Source organism: Bemisia tabaci, chromosome 6 (assembly GCF_918797505.1).
Source record: "Bemisia tabaci chromosome 6, PGI_BMITA_v3".
NCBI classification, from domain to species: Eukaryota; Metazoa; Arthropoda; class Insecta; order Hemiptera; family Aleyrodidae; genus Bemisia; species Bemisia tabaci.
The window spans coordinates 1,047,917-1,075,674 of NC_092798.1; the positions used below are offsets into that span (position 1 = coordinate 1,047,917).

Consider the following 27,758-nt stretch of genomic DNA (forward strand, 5'->3'; position numbering starts at 1 on the left):
ATTTCACCTAAACTTCCTGAAAATTTCAAGGAAAAATATCCACAGCTTTCTTCAAAAATCAACATTTTACCTATCGAAGGAAATTTAGCAATTCTTGAATGTTCATACGGCGTTCTTCCTTAGCACGGCAGTATAGAGGCATCTTAAGACAACTGAGAGTGCCTCCCCCCCCCCCCCCCCCCCCTTTAACTCTCTAGGCTTGAACTAAACGTAGCCGAGCGAATGCCATTTTTGGTCGTTTCATATTGTGAGGAGTAATTTGCTTTTGGACCCAAATATATTTTAGCGTTGACTGGAGGAAAATGACATTAAGGATTTTGTCACATGAGAATTTCCGAAAAGTCGGATTTCCCTCCCAAAACGAGCTTTGCGGATGTGGACGTATGTATGCTCGAAAGAAACACATGGAAATGAATGAAATCTATAAAGCGACAAAGCACGGAAATGCTATCTAAGTAGTATTCCTTTGGCCTCGATGTATTTGTAAATATTTCCTTTCAGCATGAATACGCGAATTGCGTCGAAATTCGTAAATGGAACCAGTGTGGAGTCCCCTCTACATCCTCCACCGGGGTCAGTATTTCGGACACGGATAGGCCGATTTTAGATTTCTCGGCATCGACTTGGGTTAATATTTTCGCACCTTTTCATTCCGATGAGCTAATTAAAAAATTTCGACGTAAACCTCGACCTTTGAGGTGAGGACCCTCCCCCCCCCATCTTCCGAGGGGGACCCGGATGGCTCCAAGACTATGAAATTTTGATGTCTTGGGGGTCGATTCCCAATTCGTCCCCCAAGTCCTAGGCTTGGTCCCGTGGTCCGACCTAAAATACTGGAGAAAAAACCTGCCACGCTAGGTCTGCATGGGCCAACCTGTGTACAGTTCAGTGTTCGAAACTCACCTTTGAGTTTCAGGAGCCATGTGGCGCATGAAGCTGGATTTTTAGGGGCCATTGAAGAGTTTTTAGGGGCCAAATTGATTTTTTTTTCCCATACATCATGGCGCATTTAGTAAAAAGTTAGACGCAAGATATTTTAGTCAAAGAACTAGTAGCTGTAACTTGATGAAATTTTCGGAAAATCATCAATCAGGAAAATTATGATTGGGGGGGGGGGGGTTTGTAATTTTTAGGGGCCACCGTTGAGCAGAGATTTCATTTTTTAGGCGCCACGACCGATTCCCTAGGCGCAATGAATTGGCGCGCTGACGCCTTTGTCTTTCGAGCACTGGTACAGTTGGACAATTTTTGGATCAGAGATAACTGAGCGGGTAATGTGAACATTGAATCACCATTGCTCGTCACGGAGGCTCCTATAATTATGATTTTGACGGTTGGAGCCGTGGAAACTGCGGGCAACTATTAGCGAGTCACCGACCTGACATGACGTCCTGACGTAGCGTAGAATTATGATTCTGTGATTTCCATTGTGCGGTGACCTCCGAGGCCCCCCATGCTCGCGGCGCAGCGTCCTCCCATTCCCGGTTTCCCCTTTTTCGCGAGCGGATTCACGGATCGTGATCTGAGCCTCAGGAGCAGCGAGCGCCGCGCTGGAGCACGTGTCTCGGGCCCCGATCATCCTCGCGCCGAGCGGAAACTTTCCCGCGCCACTTACGCAACGCCCTTGAGTTTCCCGCCAACTCTTGCAGAGACGAGAAGCCGCTTCCTCAGCGGGATCATCGATACAGGACTCGAGGACATTTTCCAGCGGTCGGGACCCACGGTGACTATTGGCCCGAAAAGTCTGGAAATATCACTGATTTTTTTGAAGGCGGTCCGAAGGTACTGAAAAGGTGCGGAAATTCCTCGAGAAGGTCCGGAATTTTTTCCTTCATATCACGCGTGTTTTTCAATAAAGCCTGGAAAGTATGAATATCCCTGCGCGTTGATGCCTAGAGCAGTATTTGCCCGCGAGATCACGATTTTGCAGCCGGTAAATCTTCAAGCCATCCATGCAATTTTGTGTGCAGGTCAATTTTGTCGCAATTCGAGCGAAAATTTCAAATTTCCGGAATTTTCAGACTTTCGTCGAATGGAGGCACTTACTGGAAAAGTACTGAAATATTTCCGCGGCCCGGGTGAATATCGCAAATCAAAAGGCAAAACGAGATCTAGCAGCTGTTGGTCTGACGATGCACCTTAAAGCACTTACTGCCCGTGGGCTGTGGGGCGGTGTGCCCCCGTGCCCCCCCCCCCCCCCCCCCCCGGTGACGCATGGCGGCTCACGCTCATGGCGAACTTGTCGGCGCTTGCCCGCGCGCGCGGCCTCACTCGTGTTGATAAGAGCTGTCCGCAGACCGCAATTGCAATCGGGAATCGAGGAATTGGCGCGCGCTCTCTCTCATATTCCCCAGTTCGGCAACCCGCTAGCCCGCCGCTCGTTCTCCGCTGGGTGGCGTTAGTCGTTAGTCCTTACTCATTACTCGTTACCTTTAAATCAGTCTCACACTTTCGCATCGCAGCGGTATCGTCATCTGGAATTATCGCCGTGATTCATGCTCAGTTCATGATTCTACGAGCCGCAGCCGTGCGCGTTTAAACTCCAAGTGCCGTCGATCCTTCAGCCTTTGTTTCTCGTCAGCTTCAAGGAGGTCGTGGTTCAATAGACGGTGAAAAAATGTCATTTTCCGAGTCTTAATTCGAAGATCCACTGCTCATTCTGGACGTCCAGAGCGTACTCAGTACAGTGCTTCACGCGTGAAAGGATGCCTAAAGTGGACGGGAAAATGACAGAGACGTCATAACGTTAATCGAGCACGTTACGGATGTACGGAAAACGTGCGGATTTTCCATGAAAAGGTACGGATTTTAAAGATTAGCGGACCAATTTCATGAAATTGATAGACGAAGAAGACAAAAGAGATATGGAGGGATCCTTATTTACGGAAGCGGGGGGTTGCACACACTGAGAAAAAACTATGGTTTATAAACCTATTAGAGGTAAATATGGAACACCTATAATAGTCGTAAATAAACTAATGATTCTCGGTCTGTGAACCATACTAAGGTCTCTGTACCTAATTAAGGTACAGAGACCATAACTAAGGTATATGTGCTATTATTATATGTAGAGGTACTACTATTAGTGGTGTTCCATATTTACCACTAATAGGTTTATAAGCCATAGTTTTTTCTCAGTGCAGGGCGAAGGAGGCAAGTAACAGAGTAACTAACGGCAACCCACGAGAAACTCTATTAGTCCATCGTTATCTCCCTTGGTGTATAGGAACCACCCTTTCAACCAGTAGGATTGCTCCATACCCCATATCAGGGCTGCCACGGTCAGAGAAAACCGGGAAATGTCAGGGAATTTCAAAAAGTCAGGGAAAACCGGAAAAATGACGAAAATGTCGGGGAAAATTTGTTAAATCACCTTCATTTGCTTTCTAGAATGGGTTTGAGGTTTGGAAAAAGAAATCTTCCTGAAAACTATTTTCAATTATGCCTTCTTAACCACCCGTCACATCTCCAATAGCCAGGGAATGAGTCTGTATCAGTAAAACAATGTAGTTCTAGTCGTGACAACGGAAGTTTCCGTGTCGTGATAAACCCACAAAAATACCAGCCAAGTCTCGGGTAGAAATATTCAGAATGGATATTGAAGCGAGGCGTCTTGCGTTATCCGCTCTTCGACGTCCTTTCGACGTCAAGCCAAAAAAAAATAGTATGGATCGGGTTTTTCTAATTCCAGTTTCTGGGTTCATAAAAAACAAGTCTGTCGATATAACGTGTCATGATGCAAGAGCCATAATCAATTCCACGCACGAATGTATCCAGGCAGTACTCAATCGGCCAAGGGCAAGCGCACATCCATTTGGACTGCATTTTGCATTTTTTGTCGCTGCACTTTACTTTTTTTGGCCCATCTAAAAAAAACACCCATCTATAAAGGGGATCTAACACCGCTTAGGTTGTTTCTAAAGCTATCCAAAAATACTAGTTCTTTGTCGCAAAATGTAGTTCAATTTTACGATGCAGTAAGTTTCCAACTCTGGGCACCGGATAACATTGAAGCGCTGGGTGCTAAAAGGGCATTTCTTGGTTGCCGTCTTCCAGAATCTTTGCCAACGTTTCATCCCATTATAATTAAAGCAAGTGTATGGACTTCCTTGACACTCTGACTGAATTTTTTTATGACTTTACAATGCCGAAAACGAAAAGTTTGTGAATTCACCCAATCTCTCTAAAATATAAATCTGTATGTAATGAATGTTCTTCCATTTAGGTAGATCCAGCAAGTTGGCATCATTGTTTTCTCACCATTCAAACCTCTCCACCAAAGTTTCCACCACCATCTTTCCCTGATTTCCACCGAAATGTGTCAAGGAAATCAGGGAAATGTCAGGGAATTTCATTTTCTAAATTCTGTGGCAACACTGTTCAATGGAGAAAAAACAATGATGCCAACTTGATGGGAGTAAATTTCCTGGGTGCGATTGCACTGGAAGGTCGAAGAAAGAATGCTGTCTCGTGGGACTCATTCATTGTTGATGAGTGGTGAAGAGGGGGGCGGAAGGGAGGTTATTCTTAATCTGTGTTGACGGAAATTCCGCACGTGTTCCGACTTATTAATTACTCGGGTCTTTTGCTCCTCACTCCTCCAGAATAACTGAATATTGATTGCTCTGCTCACGCGGCTGTGGATTGCAAATGGGTAGTGACCATTTTCTAAGTTGGCAACACTTTTTTTGCTCCATTTAAATCCATTGAAAATATCGATTTTAGGCGAGCCAAGCTGCCTCACCAAGGATCTACTGTTTTACATACATTTAAATGGAGGAAAAAAAAAATGTTATCAACTTTCAAGAATCCCCCACTGCACATGAGGCCGTTCTTAAATCACTTCACTGGCTCAATAACGAGGCGTGAATGAACGATTATCGATATTTCCCCATTTGAAGCAACGGTTCAGAATTGATTTTCAAGGTGCTCGTTGCGAACACCCTGTTTATCGATCCTTTTCCATAGGTTTAATTGGTAGATCAATCGAGTTATCGCAAAACACGCCACACCACGCCACTATTCACTCTCTACACCCTCAGAATTGGCATTATACCAAGATTGTCAGGGCGCTCCTCGTGAGAGTATTATTGTACAAATGAACAACATTTTTAAAGTTTTTGTTAAAATTGTAAAATTTTCAGGCTACGTTACTTTTCTCGCGATTTGCGCATGAATTTTTACAATTTTCGAATTTCTTCACTCGCACATACCAGAAAGGTACTGAATTTTTTTGCTTATGAGATACTGACTGTTTTGGAAAGGCACTGAAAAACTACCATAACAGTACTTCATATTTGCCAGCTAGTTTTAGGCACCCTATTTATGCGACGCACAAGAATCCTGGTATGGAAAGTTGGCAGTTTCAAAAACGCCTTCAATTGTGGCATGATACCCCACGCATTCCGGAGAGAACGAATAGTTGTATCGTTGCGCCCTAGCGATGCGATGGAAGATTCATATTGAAGTACCCTCTCCGCGCTGGCCTTGTCGGTTTTCCTTTGCCGCTATTGCAGTTTTGACCGTAAAGATTGAGTGTGCCTAAGCTAGCATTGTAATTAACAAAAGGATAATTTTAATAGAAGAAGTTGAAAAATGCAAGCAATAAGAAATATAATTAAACAAAAGGAGCTCAAATCAAAAATAAAATACAAGAAAGTTCAGTTACAAATGTGTTTAAAAGGTTAAATAGAACGGAAACACATCCGAACAAATTACGCGATTATTATTAACTGGAACGAAAGCTACAAACAAAAAAAATTAAGCTATGAGATGCGAGCATGACTGTTGCAGCAGCTCATGTGATCAGTCACTCCATTTATCGCATACTCCGCTTTTTATGCGACACGAGATCGAGAATCCCGATATGGAAAGTTAGTAGTTTTGAAAACGCCTTCAATTACGGCGTGATACCTCACGCATTCCGGAGAGTACGTATAGTTGTATCTTAGCGCCTTAGCAATGCGATGAAAGATTACTCAGGCTCCACGCTGACCCTGTCGATTTTCCCTTGCCTGCGGCTATTGCAGTTTTGACCGCACAGTTTAAGTGTGCCTAAGGATAATTTTTATTGAAAAATTAAAAATAAATAAGCTGTAAGAAATATAACTAAGTAAGAGGAACTCAAAGTAACAATCAACTTTTAGGTATCGGAAAAGTACTGAATTTTTTATCCTTACGAGGAACCGGATTTTTGGAAAGGTACTGAAAAAGTACTGTAAAAGCACTTAAATTTTGCCAGTCAGTTTTAGTAGACATCCTGAATACGATGCGTTCCTTGTGCAAGAAAGGCAGGTAATTAGCAATGAAAAGGGGGGGGGGGGGAAATGCCACTTATTATTTCAATTTCTTTGCAATAAATGTAAAGAAGAGGCGGCCCTTCAATTAGTGAATAGATAGCTTGCGCACAACCCAATTTATTGCAACGTGTGCTATACTTGACGAGTTGGATTTGGAATGTTTTAGTGCATTCACCCTATTCTCTGAAAACTTTCGACAAGAAAACAACTGGACTTCATTTTGCAATTAGGAACTACGATTTCCGGCGCACCCGTAAAATCACTTGTGTACATAGGGAAAATTATGGTAAATACTTTATTTCGAACTGAGCCAAAGATGATAGTTCCGAATTGCAAAATGTAGTCCAAATATTGTGTAGCTTAATTCCACATCCTCTTCAGTGGTCCAATTGCACTGCACTTTGCAATTAGGAACTACAATTTTTGGCTCAGTCTAGAAACAACGTATGTACCACTAATTTCCCAATGCACTTACGTGTTTTTACAGATCAGCCAGAATTATACAATTTCCGACTCAGTTTAGGAGCAACCTTTGTACCCTTATTTTCCCGGTGCACGCTTTCACCAGCACAACGCAAATTTTCCATACCCACTACCACACAGCGCGATTGAAGTAATCTTTAGCTAAAATCAGTGCGCTGGAAGTAAATCTGACAAAAAATCGAGGCTGTCGAAGTAATTTTAACAACAAATCAGCGCGGCCACTGCCGGAGTGTGCGTCGTGTTTTGCAGTGTACACAGGGTGTCTACAAGTCCGGAATTTCCGAATAGTATTGAGTTTTGAAGGGCGGTCCGTAAGTAATGAAAAAGTGCGGAAATTCCGCAAGACTATCCGGAATTTTCGTCATTTTTCTCGCAATTTCAGCGGAAAATTCAAATTTTTGGAACGTCAAATGAAGGTACCGAAAAAGTACTGAATTTTTCTGTTGAGGAGGTACCGAATTTCTTGGGAATGTACTAAAAAAGTACTCGTTAAGTACTGATTTTTGGCCAGCCTGTTTTAGTAGACACTCTGGTACACCGTTCACCCGTCCGTTTGATATATTTCGCTAGCGGACCGATTATTGAAATTAATAGACAAAGCTATAGACAAAGAAGACGTAAGGAGTATGGAGCGATCTTATTAGTTGAAATGGGTGGTTCCTATAGACTAAGGGAGAAAATTATGGACTTACTATCGGGTCCCTCATGGGTTGCCGTTAGTTAGTCTATTACTTATCTTCTTTGTCCATTGCAACCACCCGCTTCCACCAATAGGATCCCTCCGTATCTCTTTTGTCTTCTTTGTCTATAGCTTTGTCTATCAATTTCAATAATCGGCCTGCTGGTCGTGAACATTCTGCACCTCTGCTGGGCATATGTTTTTTACTTATGAGCCAGAGATTTTAGTTCCTAATTGCAAAATGCAGCCCATTTCATCTAGCAGACTCTTTTCTGCTTACATAGCGGACCGTGTGGGAAAAAGAGGGAAACATGAGACGCGAAAAATTTTAGAGAGGTCGTTAATGTAATCGCAGCTGGATGTAGATCGTTTACTCTGAATCCGGGGGAATGCGAGTGCCGATGTGTGCTTGGGTGCTTAGTCGGAATCCAGCTCTATTTTCGCTTGTTTTATCTTCATTCAAATCCAAGTGAATGCAATGCATGCCATGCCTCGCCGTTTTTGCTCCGCGCCAATTCAACCAGTCAACGATCCATTATCGATATTTCCCCGTTCTAAAGCCATGCTAAAGAATCGATTATTAACGTGTCCGTTGCCAACACCCTCTTTATCGATCCTTTTCCGTAGGTTGAAATGGCAGATCAATCTATGTATCGCAAAGCCCGCCACGCCACTGACTTGAACCGACCATCGTCATGCTGCGATTTTATTTTACGATTTATGATCGCGTCCACTTTCTCTCAGCTTAGTTTAATCGAATCGTTCCATTCGAAAATGACCTACGTATAGAGCTTTCCATCGCTCCAAAAACGACATTCAAAGTTAAAAGTAATCTAATATACACGATCAATTCTTATTAAATGGACCACGTTTAGCAGAAAGGAACCAAGGCATATCAGCTATTGACAAAATTTAATCGGGCAATTTAATTTTTTACAAGAGGAAGTTCGTGCGAATTCTTTCCGAAATTTTAAGGAATTCGCCTCGCACTATGCAGAAAATTCACGGAAATTTGCACCGAAATCAGCACCACCGTTTCCATGTAATAAATAAAATTGCCCACTTTTCGGCAATAGCTGGTGTGGCTGGGCTCCTTTTTGCTTAACGGTCTAAATGGTCTATGGTCCAAGTCTGACTTTGGTAGCGAACCCATTAGTGCATTTTCCTCGGAAAATATACAAAAAGCCAAAACTTCGCTACAGCTAATTGTTAGCTTCCCCACAATACTAAGATCATAACATGCCCCCAAAATTTTCAAATATTTAAATACTTGGTTTTTACATAATTTGCGTCCTCCTCGTCTCCCTCATCCTTTCTCGCTGTTGCTCATTCGAGGAAAAAGGTGCGCAAAATGAAAAAACCAAATTGGACGCGATATAGTAGTCAATCATTTGAAATTTTCCGTGTCGTTAAGCTATCCCAGGGAGACTATTAGTCAGTAACATTGATGGCAAAATTGAGAAACCACGTATCTCCATTGCAGATTTTCAAATTTCCGCTCCTACTATATTTTCTCGAAGAGCAACACTGCAACAAGCTAACTTTATAGCTTGACATTATACAGAAAATTCTTCTAACATAGATGAAAATCCAAGGAAGGTTTCAGGGAATTACTCGGTCCAAATAACAAATAAAGTATGGCAGGAAGTCTGCAAAGTCGCAAACGGATATACGTGGTTTCGCCTTTCAGCTTTTGATATCAAAGTTGGCTTTTATTTTGAATTGGGAATACAAGCCACGATAAACAAACTCCATAGGCGAGTCGCTTTCAATGTAGCGCAATTTGTCTATATTGAAGGGGTCAAGTTTCCTCGTTTCTTTTAAAACCGTAAAGAACGAAAAGTCCCTACGCACGATCGAGGCTCAGCGGGCTGATTGTTGAAATTGGTAAACAAAGAAGACAAATGGAAAATTGAGCGATCCTATTGGTTGAAAAAGTTTGTTGTTATAGACTAAGGTTTTTTTTTTTTGTTTATTATCGCTTGTTATAGAAACATGTACGTTTTCACTTACAATAAAAGTGATAAAATTGAATTTAAGGAACAAGAATTAGTAGGACTATGAGTAACAGAGATTAGCTATGATGAGATGAAATTTACAAGTATAAGAATTACTTAAATCAACTCGAATTTACAAGTATAAGAATTACTTAAATCAACTCAATTTACAAGTATAAGAATTACTTAAATCAACTCATATAGACTAAGGTATAGCAAATTATGGACTAACTACAGGGTCTCTCGCGGGTTGCCGTTAGTTAGTCTATTATTACCTCTTTGTCAGTGCAACCATCCGTTTCCACCAATAGGATCCCTCTCGTTTTTGCGTTTCCTCTGAAATTGATAGACAAAGATGACGAACTGAAAATAATGCTATCCTATTGGTAGAAACGGGAAGTTGCTATGGACAAAGGAGATAAGTAATAGACGAACCAATAGCAACCTATGAGAGGCCCTACAGTTAGTCCATCATTATCTATCCCCCTTAGTCTATAACAACCACCCGTTTCAACCAATATAGGATCGCTGCATACTCCCTATGTCTTCTTTGTCTATCGCTTTGTCTATGAATTTCAATAAAAAGCCTGGTTCAATAAAGAGGTTGTCTTATTTGTCTATAGCTCTGTCTATCAATTTCAACAATCAGCCTTCAGGCAAGACTCTTGGTCCCATCTGCACTAGAAATGTCACTTGAACCGTGAAATGTATCACACAAGCCCAGAAATCCCCCCCCCCCCCCCAGAAAAAAATCAGTTGAAATTGTTGTTTTTACACGATGTTGAATTTCGCCGAAGGTGAAATAACCGGCCCTATGTCAGCCGTGTCCAAGTGTGGATTTACACATTGTCACTAGGTGTTTATCATGAGTTGATTCCAATTTTGGCCAAGACGGGCATTAGGTGAGCCTGGAAGGATGCGACTATTCCACCTCGTGGGAGCCATTTTTGCCTATCCGGTCGAATTGAAGGCGAATCGCTACGGCCGAAGGCGAAGGCGTGAAAAACGGCTGTGTTCTGTGTTCCATGAAACTATTTCCAAATTCAGCAAAACATCAACCTCACAACATTTTTAAATGATTTGAACTAGTCTAGGTTTTACTCTGGTTTTACTGGGTAGCCTTCCTTCAATATTCGAATTTAAAAGTTCATTCTCTACCCACCGAGATCCCCACAAGATATTCTACGGGCACGGTCAGTGGGTCGCATCATACTGCCGTGGTAAGGAAAAACGCCGTATGAACAGTAAATCCGTCGCCTTTCCCCTGGTAAGGCATAATTTTTGAGAAAAGTTATAAATACCTCCTTTAATTTTTAAAGGGACTACATTTTGCAATCTGGAACTATAAATTCTAGCCCGGTTTAAAAACAACGTATGTGCCATTAGTTCCCCTACGCACATAAGTGTTTTTTCAGATGAGCCAGAATTTATAGTTCCAAATTGTCCAAATTTTGAAGGTACTTCAGATCAATCTGTGAGTAAAATTCTCTGAAAAATTGGAAGGAGAATATTTACAAGTTTTCGCAATTTCGTTTTCGCAGGGGATTTGTGTTTTCTCTACGGAAGTTTGGCAACGTCTGGAGGTTCATACAGCGTTTTTCCTTGGCGATGCAGTACACGTAGGTACGCCTTCAGTCCTGCTGTGGCCAAGAAAAACCACTGCCCCTCGTACGTTTTCCACTGGATTTGCGTTGTTCTTTTCGACGAAGGCACGTTGCGATAGCGAAGCACGGGCCGCCGCACAGTGGATCGAGTCAATGAGAGAGATCCGACAAAATTTGGAAACTTTAAAAGCTTATAACTCCATTCATGCAAAACTTTGAAGTCTTGAAAGAGGTTCTACTGGTATCCTCGTGAAATTTACATTCAGAAGCACCCCTTAAAATTTAAAGTGTGACGATTTAAACATCAAAATTTTCAGTTTGAGTTGAAAACTCCATGTCCAAGCTCGCTGATTGACTGGATCCAATGTGCGCCGACGAGGAAACTGACAGCTCACCCTTAGAACGGGAAAGCTCATTAAGGAGAATGTTATCTTCGATTCGTACTGACAGCTCCGGCAATTTGGCCAAGTGCAATAATTCCGCGATGTTTTCCGGTGATACGCTCAGGAAACTTTTGAGCGCTAACAACGGCTTATCGTCGTGGCTGGCGACGCGAACTCGAAAGTAGTTCAAAGGAAAAATCGGAGGGGTTGTTGGGTCCCCGACAAGAACTTGTCGCTCAAGAGGCCGCCTCCTCTCATTCCGGCGTCCAGCGGGCTCATTATAGAAATAGTTAGACCAGTCTTCGAAACTCACCTTAGAATCAGTGGCGTGGCGTGAATTGCGATGTATCGATTGTTCTGTCATTTAAACCTATGGTAAATAATCGATTATTAAGGTGTTCGCTGCGAACACCCTGTTTATCGATCCTTTTCCACAGGTTTAAATGGCATAACAATCGATAAATCGCAAAGCACGCCACGCCACTGCTTAGAATTTTAGGAGCCATGAGGCCCATCAAGCTCAATTTTTAGGGGCCATTACAGATTTTTTAGGCGCCAAATTGACTTTTTGCCTATACATCACGGCGCATTTTGTGAAAAATCAGCCGCAAGATGTTTAAGTTACACAGAACTAGTAGTTGTAACTTGTAACTTTCGAAAAATCACAAAACAGAAAAATCAGAAATTTTTTTTTGAGGGGGGGGGGGGGTACTTTATAGGAGCCGCGTTGGCGCAGAGCCTTCATTTTTTAGGGGCCACGTAGGCGCAGAGCCTTCATTTTTTAAGCGCCATGACCGATTTCTTAGGCGCATTTGGCGCGTTGGCGCCTGTGAGTTTCGAACACTGGTTTGGAGTGATCTTATGACTTATAGCTATGTGCAAGAATCAAGTCTCAAAACACGATTCTGCGATCAGCGCTACCGACCCATTTTACGACTTAAGTAATCCGCGCTCCGCAATCAGCTGATTATTATGAATTAAATTTCATGTACTCACATTGTGCCTGTTTCTTTTCCCGCATCTGATACTACGACCAATCTCGCCTTTTAATACTCACGCTCCGCAATATCGATGGGGATACGATGATATTTATTCTTGAGGTTGTCTTCTCAAATCATTCGTTGATCGATTCACGGATTTTAAAAGGATAAAAAATTAATGAAATCGCAACTTGTCTGGCGCTTCGCATCGCACGCTCAATGTTACGCAACATAATAGAATTACAGTTTTCAAAGTGTTTCAATGAGGAATGCTTTGCGACACTTTCCTCCTCTCCCCTCATCAAGTTCATTTTCTTCAAGATGCCTCAGCGCAGTTGCGCTTCAGTCCAGGGACCTAAACCTTATACACGAAACGCCGAGACAATTTCACTCTTCAAATTTCTCTCCCTCGAAACAAACTTGGACGGATTGGAACAAGAAAGAACTACATCCATTGTAACATGATCCCTGTCATGCATGCATTCTTATGCTTATGGATCTCAGGGCTCATGTCAGAATGGATATTGTTCCTTTTAATATACAAAGACGTTCCAATAAAAGAACCTCCTACTTTCTTCCGCTGAGGAAACGCTGAGGACAAGCGAGAATTCTGCGTGTGAAACTAGAAAAAGTGGTTCTCCATTTTATTACTTATTTGGTTTCAGTGAAAAAACGTGTTACAAAACATCTCAGAAAAGCTATTTCACAACTTAGTTAAATTCATTTGCTGTTTTATCTTTAGAAGAACTCTTTCCACACCACCTTAGAGAAACCCCCTTCAAAATAATCAGGTAACCGTCACGAAGACACACTTGACTTCAATTAATCTTTGTTTTGGTGACGGCTAACTCATCATTTCGAACAGGGAAAGACCATCGCAAAAACATGATTTCTCAGGAGGTAAGTTCAGTGGCGCGTTGTTCCTTTCTTTATAGTGGTTGAACTTCCCCTTGAGGCCTACTGATCCACTGCCGAACTACAAAAGAAAAAGAAACAGAGAGGAATGAAGGAGTTTTACGTATCCTCCCGCCCATACAAATGGACCATCTTTTTTTTTTTTTTTTCGCCAGAAGGGCCGAGGGTTTCTTTTACCGCCCTCTAACTTGCACCATACCGGGTCCTGGTTATGGATTCAGCCGTCATAGGAAAGCGATGGCCGCCGGCCGACTGAACGAAGTGCCGAAACACCACTGCATCCTTCGAACCAAAGCTACGGTATCGTACGCCCCCTGTTCTAAAACTGGGCGTTAGAATATTTAAAATTCCTAGACCCACTCTCTGTTTGGGAGGGGAGGGGGCCGAAAGTAAGAGGGAAAATTAATTGCAGCAAAAAAAAAAAAAAAAAAAAATGGAAAAAAAAATGGGAAAAAAACTACTGAAGTGAGATCACTTCAAGCAAGGGAGGGCAAAAAAAAAATTACTGAAGTGAGATCACTTCAAGCAAGGGAGGGCATGGGGACTTTACTGAGAACGCGAATTTACTGTAACTTACGTCGTTCTTTCCTCCTTGTTGTTTTGCAAGCGAAAACAAATAGAAAAAGAAAAAACCCAACACCAAAATGCATTATGTGGCAAAAAGACAAGGAGGAAAGAAAGACTTAAGTTAAAGAGAACCTACAAAAAGAAAAAACATCAATTGCACACTTCACCTAAAGGAAAAAACAATGCAAGAAAATCAAATTAATATTCAAAGCTGCATGCAACACGCCAAAAAAAATGAGAAGCAAGGACCTACGGAAAGAAAAAAAAATTAATTGCACGCTTCACCTAAAGGAAAAAACAACATAAGAAGTAATACTCAAAAAGTTGCATGCAACACACTAAAAAATAAGAACGTAGAACCTTCGGAAAGAAAAAAAAATTAATTGCATTCGTCATCTAAAGGAAAAAACAATAAAGAAAATCAGAAGTAATATTAAGAAGCTGCATGCAACACGCCAAAAAAAATGAGAAGCAAGGACCTACGGAAAGAAAAAAAATTAATTGCACGCTTCACCTAAAGGAAAAAACAACTATAGTCCACGCCACGAAAAGTGGCGGCTGAGGGGCGGAGCCAGTCGGCCGGTCCAGTCCTATTGTTGAGGGGTTGAAGCGCAGGTATAGGCCCAGTCATTACCCCAGACACGCGTCGAGCGACGGCCGGCCAGGGTGAGTACACACTGAGCGCACCTTGATCTCGGCGCCCGGGGTGGCATCCAGCGCGACGCATCGCGCCGCGTATTCTCCCCAATTAGTGTGTCTCCCGAAAATCCCGGGCGCCGGGTTCAAGGTTCAGTGGGAACTCACCCCGGCCGGTCGTCGCTCAACCACGGGCCAATATCTGCGCTTCAACCCTTCAACAATAGACTGGACCGGCCGACTGGCTCCGCCCCTCAGCCGCCACTTTTCGTGGCGTGGACTATAAGAAGTAATTCTCAAAAAGTTGCATGCAACACACGAAAAAATAAGAACCTAGAACCTGCGTAAAGAAAAAAAAATTAATTGCATTCGTCACCTAAAGGAAAAAACAACATAAGAAGTAATACTCAAAAAGTTGCATTCAACACACGAAAAAATAAGAACCTAGAACCTGCGTAAAGAAAAAAAAATTAATTGCATTCGTCACCTAAAGGAAAAAACAATACAAGAAAATCAGAAGTAATATTAAGAAGCTGCATGCAACACGCTAAAAAAATGAGAATTATAAGAGAAGCGCCAAACACATACAACATGCAAAACATACACAATGGTACATACACATAAACAACATAACATATATTTATAAAAAAAAAAAAAAAAAAAAAAAAAAAAAAAAAAAAAAAAAAAAAAAAAAAAAAAAAAAATATGCACAACACGCAATACATGTAACAATATGCAATAAAGAAATACAGAAAGATTTATAAAACAGAATACAGAAATAATGACATACCCAACACCTGCATGTGACGCGCGCAAGAACCAAGCCGAAACTACCCTTTTTCCGGCCAGAGCTCGCGTATATATCACCTCGTATCCAGTGTTACCACACTAGTGTAGAATGCACGGGGGTAAACTATGACGTAATAATTCTCATAGGACCAAAGCTTGCAAAGTGAATTGAATAATTACCTTACTACCTAAATTGGAAAATATTACGCTTTTCCATCAGAATCAACCAATCAAACGCTTGCATGGGATCAGAATCGACCAATCAGGCGCTTGTTATCTAAATTTACCAATGACTTGTACATGAGGTGACGTCACTCTAATGTCCCGTAGCCGTGGTCACACCATCAATATTTTGGTCATTATGTGAAGGTCGCAGTCATATACAAAATATATATTATAAGCTAGTAAACCAACAGAAGAAGAAGAAGAAATATATATAGCGGGCCACTACATATTGACGAAAATGTTGTAATTTGACGTCATTTTCTGTTTTCATGAACTGGGTGGCCTTGAGATATTGTCCAAAATCTTGACGTGACCACGACTTGTTTTGGTCAACAATGTCGAAGGAATATGGGATTGGACCAACTCTTCTGCAGCTAGTGATCAGTGCATTCGATGTACAAAGAGGGGCTGTTATCAGTCGGATCGCTATCTGCTGGCCGGGGCTGCTCGGGTCTCGCGTCATCTTCTAGATCACGATGATACCCCGCTCATAGAGGTATTCAGTGGAAATCCCGCGCCCGGAAAAATGGTCGTGAGGCTCTAAAAATTGGCGAATCGATACGAAACTTTAGGCACATATAGTTTAGGGTACGGGCAATCCATTAATGCGTTCTCCGGAAAAAGGGCCCATACGCCCATGGGCCTTTCTTCCGGAACCCTCCTCAATTGTGACCGGTCAGTGGGTCAAGAGGTAACCGTGTTAAGTTGTAAAAACCCCCGTAGTGTCCTGATTTTCGACGCCATTTTTCCATCAGCAAGTAATAAACAGATATAAGTTAGAAGTGAATGACCTCTTTTGACATGCGAGGGAAATTGGTTGTTCAAAGTACACTGTGTCATCGCATCAGGACAATATCTTAGTACTGAAGGGTCATTGACTTTCCAATTTATGGTTATGATGGCGACAGTTCAGAGGGTCAGAAGGTCACGATGTTCCATTATGAAAACCCCACGTATGTATTTAGGTTAGCAAGTCGTTGCAGGTGTGAACACTTTCAATGGAACTGAGTTAGTTAGAGACGGAGCGATATGCTGTCGCGAAAACGCCTTCATTTATTTGGGTATGCAATTGTATTCCGGAACGCACGACTATTTGCATCGCACAAGCCGTCCGTGCTTTCAAACCGAGTGTAGGAAGAAAACTGGTTTAAATAGGTTGAACGCCTGCATAAATGAGTGAAGTCATATTTTTCAATAAAAAATGGGCCAGTTGCGCTGGTCATAGAATCGTGTTTTGAGGCTTGATTCTCGGAGATTAGCTCAAAATAATGAGATCCGTCCAAACCGCAACTCTCTGCGCTCAATATTAACCGAGATATCGTCCATTGAAAAGTCGGGTTTTTGACGTCATCAACCGCGGCAGTAACACCCTTGGTTTCTTCCACCTTGCTTTCATCAGTCAGCGTGACGCACATTTGCACTGGTTGTGAAACTCGGATGAAAGCAAGGTGGAAAAAACCAAGGGTGTCACAGCCGCGGTGGATGACGTCAAAAACCCGACTCTTCAAAGGGCGACAGCTCGGTTATTATCGAACGTACAAAGTTGCGGTTTGGACCAGTGTTCGAAACTCACCTTACAATTTTAGGAATCATGTGGCCCATCAAGCTCAATTTTTAGGGGTTATTGAAGATTTTTTAGGCGCCAAGTTGACTTTTTGCCTATACTTCACGGCGCATTTTTTGAAAAGTCAGACGCAAGATGTTTAAGTTACACAGAACTAGCAGCTGTAACTTGTAACTTTCGAAAAATCACCAAACAGGAAAATTAGAATTTTTTTTTGAGGGGGGGGGGGGGGGGGAGCACTTTTTAGGAGCCACGTTGGCGCAGAGCCTTCTTTTTTTAGGCGCCATGACCCATTTCTTAGGCGCATTTGGCGCGTTGGCGCCTGTGAGTTTCGAACACTGATAGAACCCCCTGTCTTCCACGGTCGTTGGGATTTCTGATTTTTTTTTTTTTTTATTTCTTTTTTGGAAAACACTTTTATGCATTTATTTTTTCAGAATGACTTTGACGTTCCTAAGCAAGTTCGAGTAAAAGACATTTCAAAATATGTCGATTTAACCATCCGGCGTATCTTCAGGTGTCATAGAATTGCTGAGACATTTTTCGGTAAAAGGGCGTATGAGACTTCCAATGCTGCTAAGATTGTGCAACGTCGTTCTATGAATTTTTCCCTGAATCCGCTCCGAGTTTTTCTGCACAATTCTAAGGAAGTGAGTCGACTGTGAATGAATTTCATCTGCCGCAAACGCTATAAAAAATTGCACAATCTTAGCATCATTGCAAGCCTCATGCGCCCTTTTACCGAAAAATGTCTCAATTTTACAAAAACGTGTCGAGGTAATGTCAGGGAATTTCATTATCTAAAATGGGAACCCTGTCCAAGAGTGCTCTTTCGGTCGGTGTATCTTAAGTGCGGATTTACCGCGGTTTTCCGTTATCCGCGATCTTCCATTATCCGCGATCTTCCATTATCCGCGGTTTTCCACTACCCGCTGTTTTCCATTATCCGCGGTTTTCCGTTTTCCGTTATCCGCGGTTTTCCGTTATCCGCGGTTTCCCATTATTCGCGGTTTTCCGTTATCCGCGGTTTTTCATCATCCGCGATAATTCCGGCCCCAATACCGCGGATAACCAGGGCTCTACTCATGGTAGCAACTGATATTTCTACACGACTTGGCACGTACGAGCAACAACTAATAAGATTGTTGCTTTTCTTTCAGGTGAGGATGCATCGCTGATGACATGCTGGAGCAGAGACAAAAATTGGCCGTCATCGGATGGATCGTTTTATCAGCCGTGATAACGACCGTGGGTGTCATCCACGTGCTCATAGATCCGAGGCTCCACTATGAAATCAAGGAAACTGTGAATAATTACGAGCTCTTGGTTGCTCAAAATGAGTCGTCAGCGTTGCCTCTGGACGAGCTGCCTGCGGACGAGGAATCGGTTCTCCTCAACATGACCGACTTCAAGTTGATCATCAACAACGAGGTCTGCAGGACGGCGTCGGCGCAAGGGTCGCCACTCATCCTGGCTTTCGTCCACTCGGCGCCTAAAAACTTGAAGCTGCGCAACTTGATCAGGAGCACCTGGGGTCAGGAGTTGACGACCATCTTCCTTCTGGGCGAAACGACCCCCGCCTTGCAGGAAGCTATCGAAACCGAGAACTCGCTTCACCACGATATCGTTCAAGGCAACTTCATCGACTCGTATCGAAACCTCACGTACAAGCATGTGATGGGTTTCAAGTGGGCATCCTACCATTGCCCCGGTGCCAAATATTTGCTCAAAACTGACGATGACGTTTTTGTAAATGTGCTATTTTTAAGGAAATTCATAGAATCAAAACTGTCCCCTACAGGTGCTCGAAAATTAATCTTATGTGATATACAAGTGACTGTGGTACAACGTAGTTTTAGGTCCAAGTGGAGAGTATCCCCGAAGGAGTACAGTAAAAACTGGTACCCCCAAATATGCAAAGGCTGGGCCATTTTATACTCTCCTGATGTTAGTTTTCAACTGTATCATATTGCACGGAAGGCACCTTTCTTTTGGATCGACGACATTTATGTGTCTGGGATTCTAGCTCCTATGCTTAATGTGTCTCTGTCGTCGGTTTATCCTTTTGCAATACAGAGAGATAAGTTGAGTGGCCTCCTATCAAAACCGTACATAGAGTCACAAGATGACTTCTTGTTTGGGTACCCGGGCGATTTGATCACAGAAATGAACAGTCTTTGGAAAATCGTGAAAAACACCACTCGCTATTTTGAGAGTTCTCAGCAAAATGAAACGATCGTCCAGTGAGTCGGAGATTAAGAATGTACATATCAGCAACGGTTGTTGCTTGATTAAAGTTTTGAAAAAACTTTGATATAACGTATTACTTACCTACATTGGATTTTTGTTCAGTTACAAACTGACTTATTTTTTAACGCGTTCAGATGAATTTCTCAAGTGTTTCTGAAAGAGTTACAAAATATTTTTGTTTGCCTCATGACAGAATTCCTGCCATTTTAATTGGATCTTGAAATTATGTGCATTTCTGTTGTTTCTGTTCTTTAATCATTGCATTATTTTTATCATACTGTTTTTCCTTACAGCGTAACATTATCTGATAGCATTGGAATTCTCAAGATCACTGATCTTTAAAATTGTTTTTTTTTACTTGTAACTGATTTTCATTGTTTTCTAAGTATGTAAATAATAATTTTACGGTTCAAAAGTCTGCTGTGAATTGATTTCGGATGCCGATACTTCTCATTAATTTATTCTGCCTTCTACTCTATGAAAGTTCTGTTCATATTTTTCTGATTAAAAATTTTAGTTGTATACACTGGTAACTTACTGAAAATGACAGCCTATTTGTTAAGATAGAAGAAAAAGAAAAAGAAATGTAATGATTGATAAGACAACTTCTGGAGAAGTGATTCAGTAAAAGCTGAAACGAAAGAAATTTTTCTTATTTGTAGGTAATAGACTTTTTTTTCGAAGGATTGATATTTAATTTAATGTATGTTTAAAATAGTTTTAAAAATGTGATAATTCGGTTAATGAAATTAGCATTTTGGGGGTAGAGTGATAAAATATTGTTTTGTGGATCTATTGTCTTAAAGAGTCTTTAAAACAAAAAAGAGACTTGGCGAAAAGATTAATGTGCTTTAAGTAGTGATAAAAATAATTGGTGCTGATTCTTCATCAGTTTTAAAAGGTTTAATCCTGAATGTTCAGTGATTAGTGTTAGTAAATTGATATTAATTTCGCATTAATTTGTACGAATCTTTAAAGGTTGAATTTTAGAGTGGTTTTTTAAACTTTTTCTGCGGTATTGTTTCTTGTTTTTTAGAATGTTGACAACTAATTATGAGACAGACTGAGATCTTCCTTTCCAATTTCACTGAAATTAATTAGACACCACAATAATCCCTCCGAATTGCTCGTAATTTGTTTAAAGTTTGTGAATTTCTCCTCCGCTAAGTTCTTATTTTTTTCAATCGTTGTATATTTCTTTCTGTAGTAGGTAGTTATTTTTTTCAAAGTGTCTTTCGTCAATTCATTTTCCAATCTACGTACCCCTTATGCTCTTCATTTATTTCTCTTGATTTTTTTATTTTTAATTTTTGCATTATCATCCCTAACACACAACTAAACCCTTCTCTCATCGGTATTATGAGACGAATTCCCTCAAAATGCAGGAGATATTCAGGATATTAAAAAGTCTGATAAAGAATATATGTTATTATTCCAGAGAGCAATCTCTCAGGCTAACATTGTAATTACTTTTTCTGTCTTCCCCATTGTCATCATTCCATCAACTTAGTCTATTCAGAAGATCTGAAGATATTCTTTTTCCTCCTTTTTTTTTATTATCTGAAATATTCAATTATTTGCACTTATTTAAAGCTTCTTGTTGTGTTAACTCAATCTGTTCTGCATCTTCAGAAAAGTGTGTATCTCTCTTCTTTGGAAATAGGCAAGAAGAAACCCCAGTGTTTTTGCCAAATTAAAAAAAGTACTACCAATTTTTTTTAGTCTGAGTGATGGATTTATGTAGAATGTTGTACCACATCCAGGGTGATATTTTTACAACTGAATTTTGGGAACAGATTTCGTTGGTGACCAAGGGCATGTATCTGTCTTTTCTCTTTTTTTTTTCATTTTTAGAGGTTTACCTTACTATCAAAATATTTGCTCAGTATTGGTATGTATTATGAATAGAAGTCTTTTTTATTTTTTTATCAAAAGTATGTTTTAATGTAGATATTTGAAATTACCTTAATTCGTCGTTTTTTGTGTATTAAATCGACTGGACCAAGTCTCTTGAACAGACTGGTCCTAATTCTTGCCATGAGGGCATAATTTTGTGATTTCGTAAGAAGGTTAGTTAATATATATTAGGTTAAGTCTGTAATCTGAAGTAAATCTCTACAAAATATTCATACCTAAGTCAGTTAAAATTCAATCATCCAACAGGCACTATTCCAGAATGTAAACCGATTTCTTCCCTTTTTTTGTGTTGCCACTTTTTTCAGGTTGCTAACTAAGTATCATCATGCAGTCATGCACTGTTCTTAAGAGCTACCTATTTGTGACCCTTAACTCAGTGGAATTTATGATGAAATTTGCTACTTTCATATTGGGGCTGATGAAATGTTAACAGTGAAACTGGAAAAGTGCATATTTTGGTTGCAATGTTTCAAAATATCCACTCCTATTTTATTTTTTGAAAGGAGACCGAACCAACATTATGGCTTAAAATTCTGGCAGAATCTTCTTTACTTAGAGGAAAAAATCGTGGAAGTTTCCAAGAAATAACGTTGAGTAGTTTCTCATGTAGAAAATAAAGTATGACAGGAAGTGTACAATGCTGTAAACTGAGGTACGCATTTCTGCAGTTTCACTATCGACTTGTGCGTACTTTGGCACAAAATAATGCGAAGTTTTGATTGCAAAATCAAGAAGATGTGTAACTTAATATTGTTCCACAGCGCAAAAGCTTGAGTCCAGAAAGGGTGGCATGATAAGTCCGAAGAATCACGACTCCATGTTAAAAGTGTCTAGTATGGCTCATGGTCTTTTGGATTTCTTCCTTTCCGCATCTCTTAATTTAAATAGCATAAAGGATTACTGTTTTGTTAACAGTGGCATTCAGTGATAGATCTGATTTTTTTTTGTATACTCAATAGATCTCAAGTGAAACTGCTCTCTAAAAAAACTGCTCTCCACTGTATAAAGTAGTATAAATTCTTCTTCTTTGTAACCTTTTGTGTAGATAAGTTTATGTAAGATTTGTAGATATAACAAGATTTAATTTTAGACATCCAGCCTTACCTTTTCTTATGAGTAATGTCTTCAACTCGCTATTTATGATGAATTTTGAGGAGTAAATACCCAGTGTTGTAGAAAGGTTTTAGAACAAAGGGGGCAGGAAGAAAAGCCATGCGTTCTCTGATAAATTATGAAAGTTGCTGTCTAAAAAATAAGTGAAGCCAACCAAAGTGAAAAATTTGCAAGAATATTTGTCCTCCACAAGTAATTCAGTCGATAATTATCTGATTCGAATATTAGTAGCTCTGGTTATCAATGGTCAAAGTGTGAGGCCACATATCTCCGTATGCGACGTTGCAGACTTCCTGTCATATTTCATTTTCTACTTGGAAAACCCGGGAACGTAATTCCCTGGAAACTTCCCTGATTTTTCTTCTTTATCAGTAGAATATTCCGTAAAAATTTCAAGCTGTAAAGTTGAATTGCTCCTCTATTTAAAAAAAATAGAAAGCAAAACTTTGAAACACCTCAATGGAGATACATGGTTCCGCACTTGGGCCATCGATGTGATGTTCTTTATGACCTTCGTAGCTTAATGAACTTTTAAAATCGAATTTCCTTTGTGCCAATCTCGAGAAAAACTGGGTTGAAAAGTGAATTTTCCGGCCTTCCCACACGTGTTCTCAAGTGGAGATGCGGGGCTGCTGTTACGTGTGGATAGACATTGCATCCCAAGTTATCGTTTGGATGAATTTGATTCTGTTCATTTGTTTTATCTTAGAGGCCAAGAAAATAAAGCTCTTCTCGATGACTAATTAGATGCTGCAAAATTTACTCCAGAAAATGTGTTTAAAAATTTTGAAAAATTTGCTTCTTAGCCCCACTTTTTGCTAGATCGGCTTGTAGATAGTTCGAGTCTTGAATCTCATCATGCTCAGGAGGTTGTAAGGAATGTTGTATCAAGTAAAATTGAAATTCAACTGGCGCCAAATTTCTTTGTATTTTGTGTTGATTTTATTTGATTTAGTTCAACACAATTTAACTATTCCTCCAACCGATAGCAGAGGCTTCTCTATTGCGGTATTACATCATTGTTAAATTGTCGTTACATCAACCAATCGCAGCAGAGCTCAGTGGGCTGATTATTATTTAAAATGCATACGCATTCCACAATGTGTGCATAGTCCTTCAAAAATAGAAATTTTAGAGTTTTTTTTGTTCTTTTATGTAGTTCTTGCAAGGCATTCTCTCTAAGGTATAGATTTGCTTTTTGCCCGTGTTTCTGTATCCACTCCTTTACCTTTGTGATTATGCAAGTATACTTCCAGTATTTTATTCCAATGGCTGTGTAAACTTATTCGATTTTCGAATTCATGTCTCAAACCTCTGTCTCACCATGTGTAAACTTGGGATGTGTAATCGATGAATTATGAAGAAAGTTTTAAAACTTTAAAATTGATTTCATGTTGTTTATAAACAGTTGACAAGAGCCCTTGATTTTATCATGCTCTTTCTCTCACTGAAAATTCAAGTATGGTTAAAAACTACTACCGTCTTATGTCGGTCCATCTTTATTTTGAAAATTTGAGCGAGATACCAGAATTACTTAAGAAGTTATAGTAGATGGGTAGGATTATCCCTACCAAAAGTATTTTTTTACATTTTTCCAACCCTCAAGCCAAATATTAACTCTTTTGTTCAGCATTAACGGAATAAAATTTGCAAAATGTCCAGATGTTGATATCAGTTTTTTCCATTTAACAAGCATCTCCTATTATAGCTGTTGTCTTCTACTGTAGGAGTTGATGTCAGTTGTACTTTACACCTTTTTTGCAATTGTTTTAAAAGCTGATACCTTCGAACAAACACTTCAGTTCATACTAGTTGAACACCTAGTATGTAGTTAATTTAGAGCAAGTATAAATTGACATTCACCAAAATCATATCATGCTTACCAAAGACATTTGATATTATTGTAAAAATAGTTTGTTAACCAACTTGTTGTGCTATGATTAATATTTAAGAGAGCATTTCAACCATGATAGAGACATCAGTGTTGAAAAATTTGCAGGATTATTTACCGCCAAGTGCACTCCTTTAAAATTCTCAAAAATAAATTAGTTCTTACAAATTGTGTCTGAAAATTCCCCCGAAGACACATCGGTTCCCTCCAAATTGAAAAGAATCATATCATCATTAAATGTCAATAGAATTTTCTCACACTCAGGCATCTTGATTACTTTGAAGATTTTTCAAGAAAACTATAGTGCCATACCTATTAGAGTCTTGCTCTTTGAAAAGGAGGGAATAATCCATAAACCAAATAATGAATCATCTGAAATTATAGATGAACAAAAGAGAATCTAAAAAAAAAAATATTTGTATTATTCATGTTTAGTTCAATGCGTTTAGTGTAAGTTTGTTATCTAAATCGTAACTAATCACCATTGTTTGTAAAAGGTCTAATCTTTTATTCTCTTTTAAGTAATTTAGTGCTCAAGTAAGTAATGGGTTTGTTCAGTCATGCAAAATTTTTCTGCCCCTATCTTACTTAAGTGTTTAACCATTAAAGCGCTGTTGGCTTCAGCTCCTGGCCCATTCATCTCTCTCTTAGCTTCAACCTAACTTTTAAATAGTCTCATTCCTCTGAGTCATTGTGAAAATTTGATTGAGAATTTTACCCTGGTCTTCATGGTGTAGTCCATTTATTGAACAGGATACGTACATGTACCCAATGACAATGTTTCAAAATCTTGTTCCTCCAATTATGACTTTCCAATGAAACTCAACAGAATTGTATATTATTAACAGTTTTCAAAGAAGAATCTCCTATGGACAGATTAAGGAAGAATTATCTCACTAGTTTTAAGAGTTTAAACGATAGGCTCGTATCCCTCGATGAGAATAAAATTAATTCAGGACTCTCCCACATCTCAGATCAATGCATCGGTTTTTTTTAATTTCCACATTGAAACTTGAGGAAAAGTTACAGTTTAAGCCATCATAATCAGACGATACATATCCTGCTGTGCTGTATTATAGACAATAAGGGGCCATTTCTGTATTGTGTAATGCCCACAGGGGGAGAAGGAGATGAGTTGATTGGTGTCTTAGAAATGATTCAAATTTAAAATGATGTACCTATACATTAAACCTCAGATTATCTTAACTATTGTGGTGGTCGGCAGAATAACCTTTTAGATTTTTTCCAGGGAATGGCTACTCTAGGGATGGCACCATCATAGGAAGAGTGAAGTTTCCTGCAGCCTGACTATTGAGGCTATGTGTTGATTCAACTGGACGAGGCAATAGTAAGGAGGAATAGAGTTATACATAGGCATCGTGAAGTAGTATACTTCACGGCGCCTATGAGTTATGTGATCGGTACAAGACCAATCCACACAGCGGGCCGATTATTGAAATTTAAACCAGCCCGATGAGACATCGAATTGCGATATATTGCATGATTAAGATAGGGCTATGTCTTGTCGTGTCGGGCTGACATAGTTTCAATAATCGCCCCGCTGGTCAGTCATTACGCATCCTTTTGAAATCCACTTCCCTGCCCGGCCCTAACTTGGCGGCACTCAATGCTACATCACAATGGGTACTTCCATAAGAAATACATTGCTTGCAGGCACTTAATACTACGTTTCTGCGCACTAGAGTTCCAAAATTCGTCCTCAGGAATGACAGACCTGTGTGGATTAGGATATAGACTGTGGCATGCGTTCTCTATGTTGGATGGAATCAAAGCAAAACTAATCACCTTTTGGGTTGCCAATACTTGATAATTCTCTTTAGTCTGGTCTTATTCAGTCAACAAGATCAGACTGCTAATGTAAGTCTGTGATGGTTAGAAACAAATACTTGCCAATAAAAGTAAATTTCCAAGTGAGAAGAGAATTTATGGTTTTTGACAATTACGCTGAAGATTATGTGGTCTCAAACTAGTTACTAAAGTATTTACCAAAAGAATCACACAAGGATCAAACTGAAAAAAATGTACGAATAAATCAACGTTACAACGTGCGTCTAAGCTTTCTTATCAGTCAAGTGGACACAACTGCCTGGTCGGCCATTTCGGATAACGCTGAGATCACTATGATGGCCTTCCCAAAGACACCCAGTATTCGCGAAATGTCTTGAAGTGAACATGAATCGGGAATATGTCTAAAATATTTACAACTAAATACACAATTTAACATATGACATGCCTATTCTAAAAGATCTGTCATGTCTTTTTGTTGTTTCTGGCCTCGAAAGCCACAATAGGTTTACACTGACTGCCGAAGGAGAAGACAAAAAACTGGTAAAAAAAATCAGTCTTACCAAAAATCAATTTGGATAGTCTGAGGTGTAGTGTACATCATTTATGGGTATCAGGATATTCTTGGGTTAGAATTGATCAAAGAAAATAGATGAAAATGGGGAGTAGGGTTGAAAGTTGGTTTTGCATTACAGGTGTGTAATGCTTCTAGCGAAAGACCCCGTATCTCATATAATAGCAATAGTTGAATTGTTAATTATTCACGTTCATTCTATGGCATGCTGTGTGGTTTCAAAGTCTTACGTTAATTATCAGTCTTGAAATGACATGGATAATAACCCATTGTTACTCCGTCAATTTCAAGAAACTCTGAGAAAGTATCTCTTATTGTGTATTGGAATCTGTTTAGTCACTTTTGAGGATACTTCATGTTCAACGACCTTGTTCTTTTTTCTTCCGTCTTTTTTTAAAATACTTTTTAAAACTCCATGACATGTTTTATCCTTCAGCTCTTATCTTATTGTCTCTCATGTATAATGTTACTTACCGAAATAGATTTTTTATAGCATTTAATTCTTAAGTTTGTGTTGAACTTTATTTTAATAATAAAACGTATCTTTCCTCAAGATATATATAATTCAGTTCTCGTCTTGAGGTATAGTTTTCCCTCACAAGGTGATGATAAAACTGCAGAAACGTGTATCTCGGTCGGGTTTGCATTTCTGCAGAATTCTAGTAATTAATTAATTTTTTAAATAGAAGAATTATCTATACATCATTTCTTGAAAACTTCGCCCTGATTTTTTCTCTCTTTTTTTCTGTGTTAAGAAAATTCTTGAAAATTTCAAGCGAAACACTGCCGACAAGATACTTGCTCTTGCAGTAACCCCGATGTGGGGTCTCACCAACTGGGAAAACAGGAGAAAACCCAATTATGAAGGGAAAAACCATGATTAACACAGAAAATTCAGGAAAAAACCCTATACACCCTGGGAGATAAGAAACGTGTGGTAAGTTTTCAAGAAAACAAGTTGCTTAGGTTTTCAAAGAAAAAATAAAGAATGACAGGAAGTCAGCAAGCCATAAACGGTAGCACGTCATAACGTCGTTTCGCACTTTGGTTATCGATAAATGCTCATAAAACGTTTTTGTCATTATA

The 27,758-nt window shown here is 39.9% G+C and overlaps 1 protein-coding gene across 2 annotated transcripts in view; it reads left to right on the top strand.

Moving 5' to 3' along the window:
* The window catches only part of LOC109033849 (beta-1,3-galactosyltransferase 5), a 37,159-nt gene extending 9,980 nt beyond the window's left edge, over positions 1-27,179 (top strand). The window contains exons 1-2 of one of the 2 annotated variants that reach the window (XM_019046664.2): positions 2,315-2,799; positions 18,282-27,179. In XM_019046664.2, the coding sequence (XP_018902209.2) occupies positions 18,304-19,368 (1,065 nt within the window). In that variant the 5' untranslated portion in view covers positions 2,315-2,799; positions 18,282-18,303 and the 3' untranslated portion in view covers positions 19,369-27,179. Of the gene's footprint in view, positions 1-2,314; positions 2,800-18,281 lie in introns of those variants that run through there. The other variant, XM_019046663.2, reaches the window with a different exon arrangement.
* The last annotated feature ends 579 nt before the right edge of the window (positions 27,180-27,758 follow it).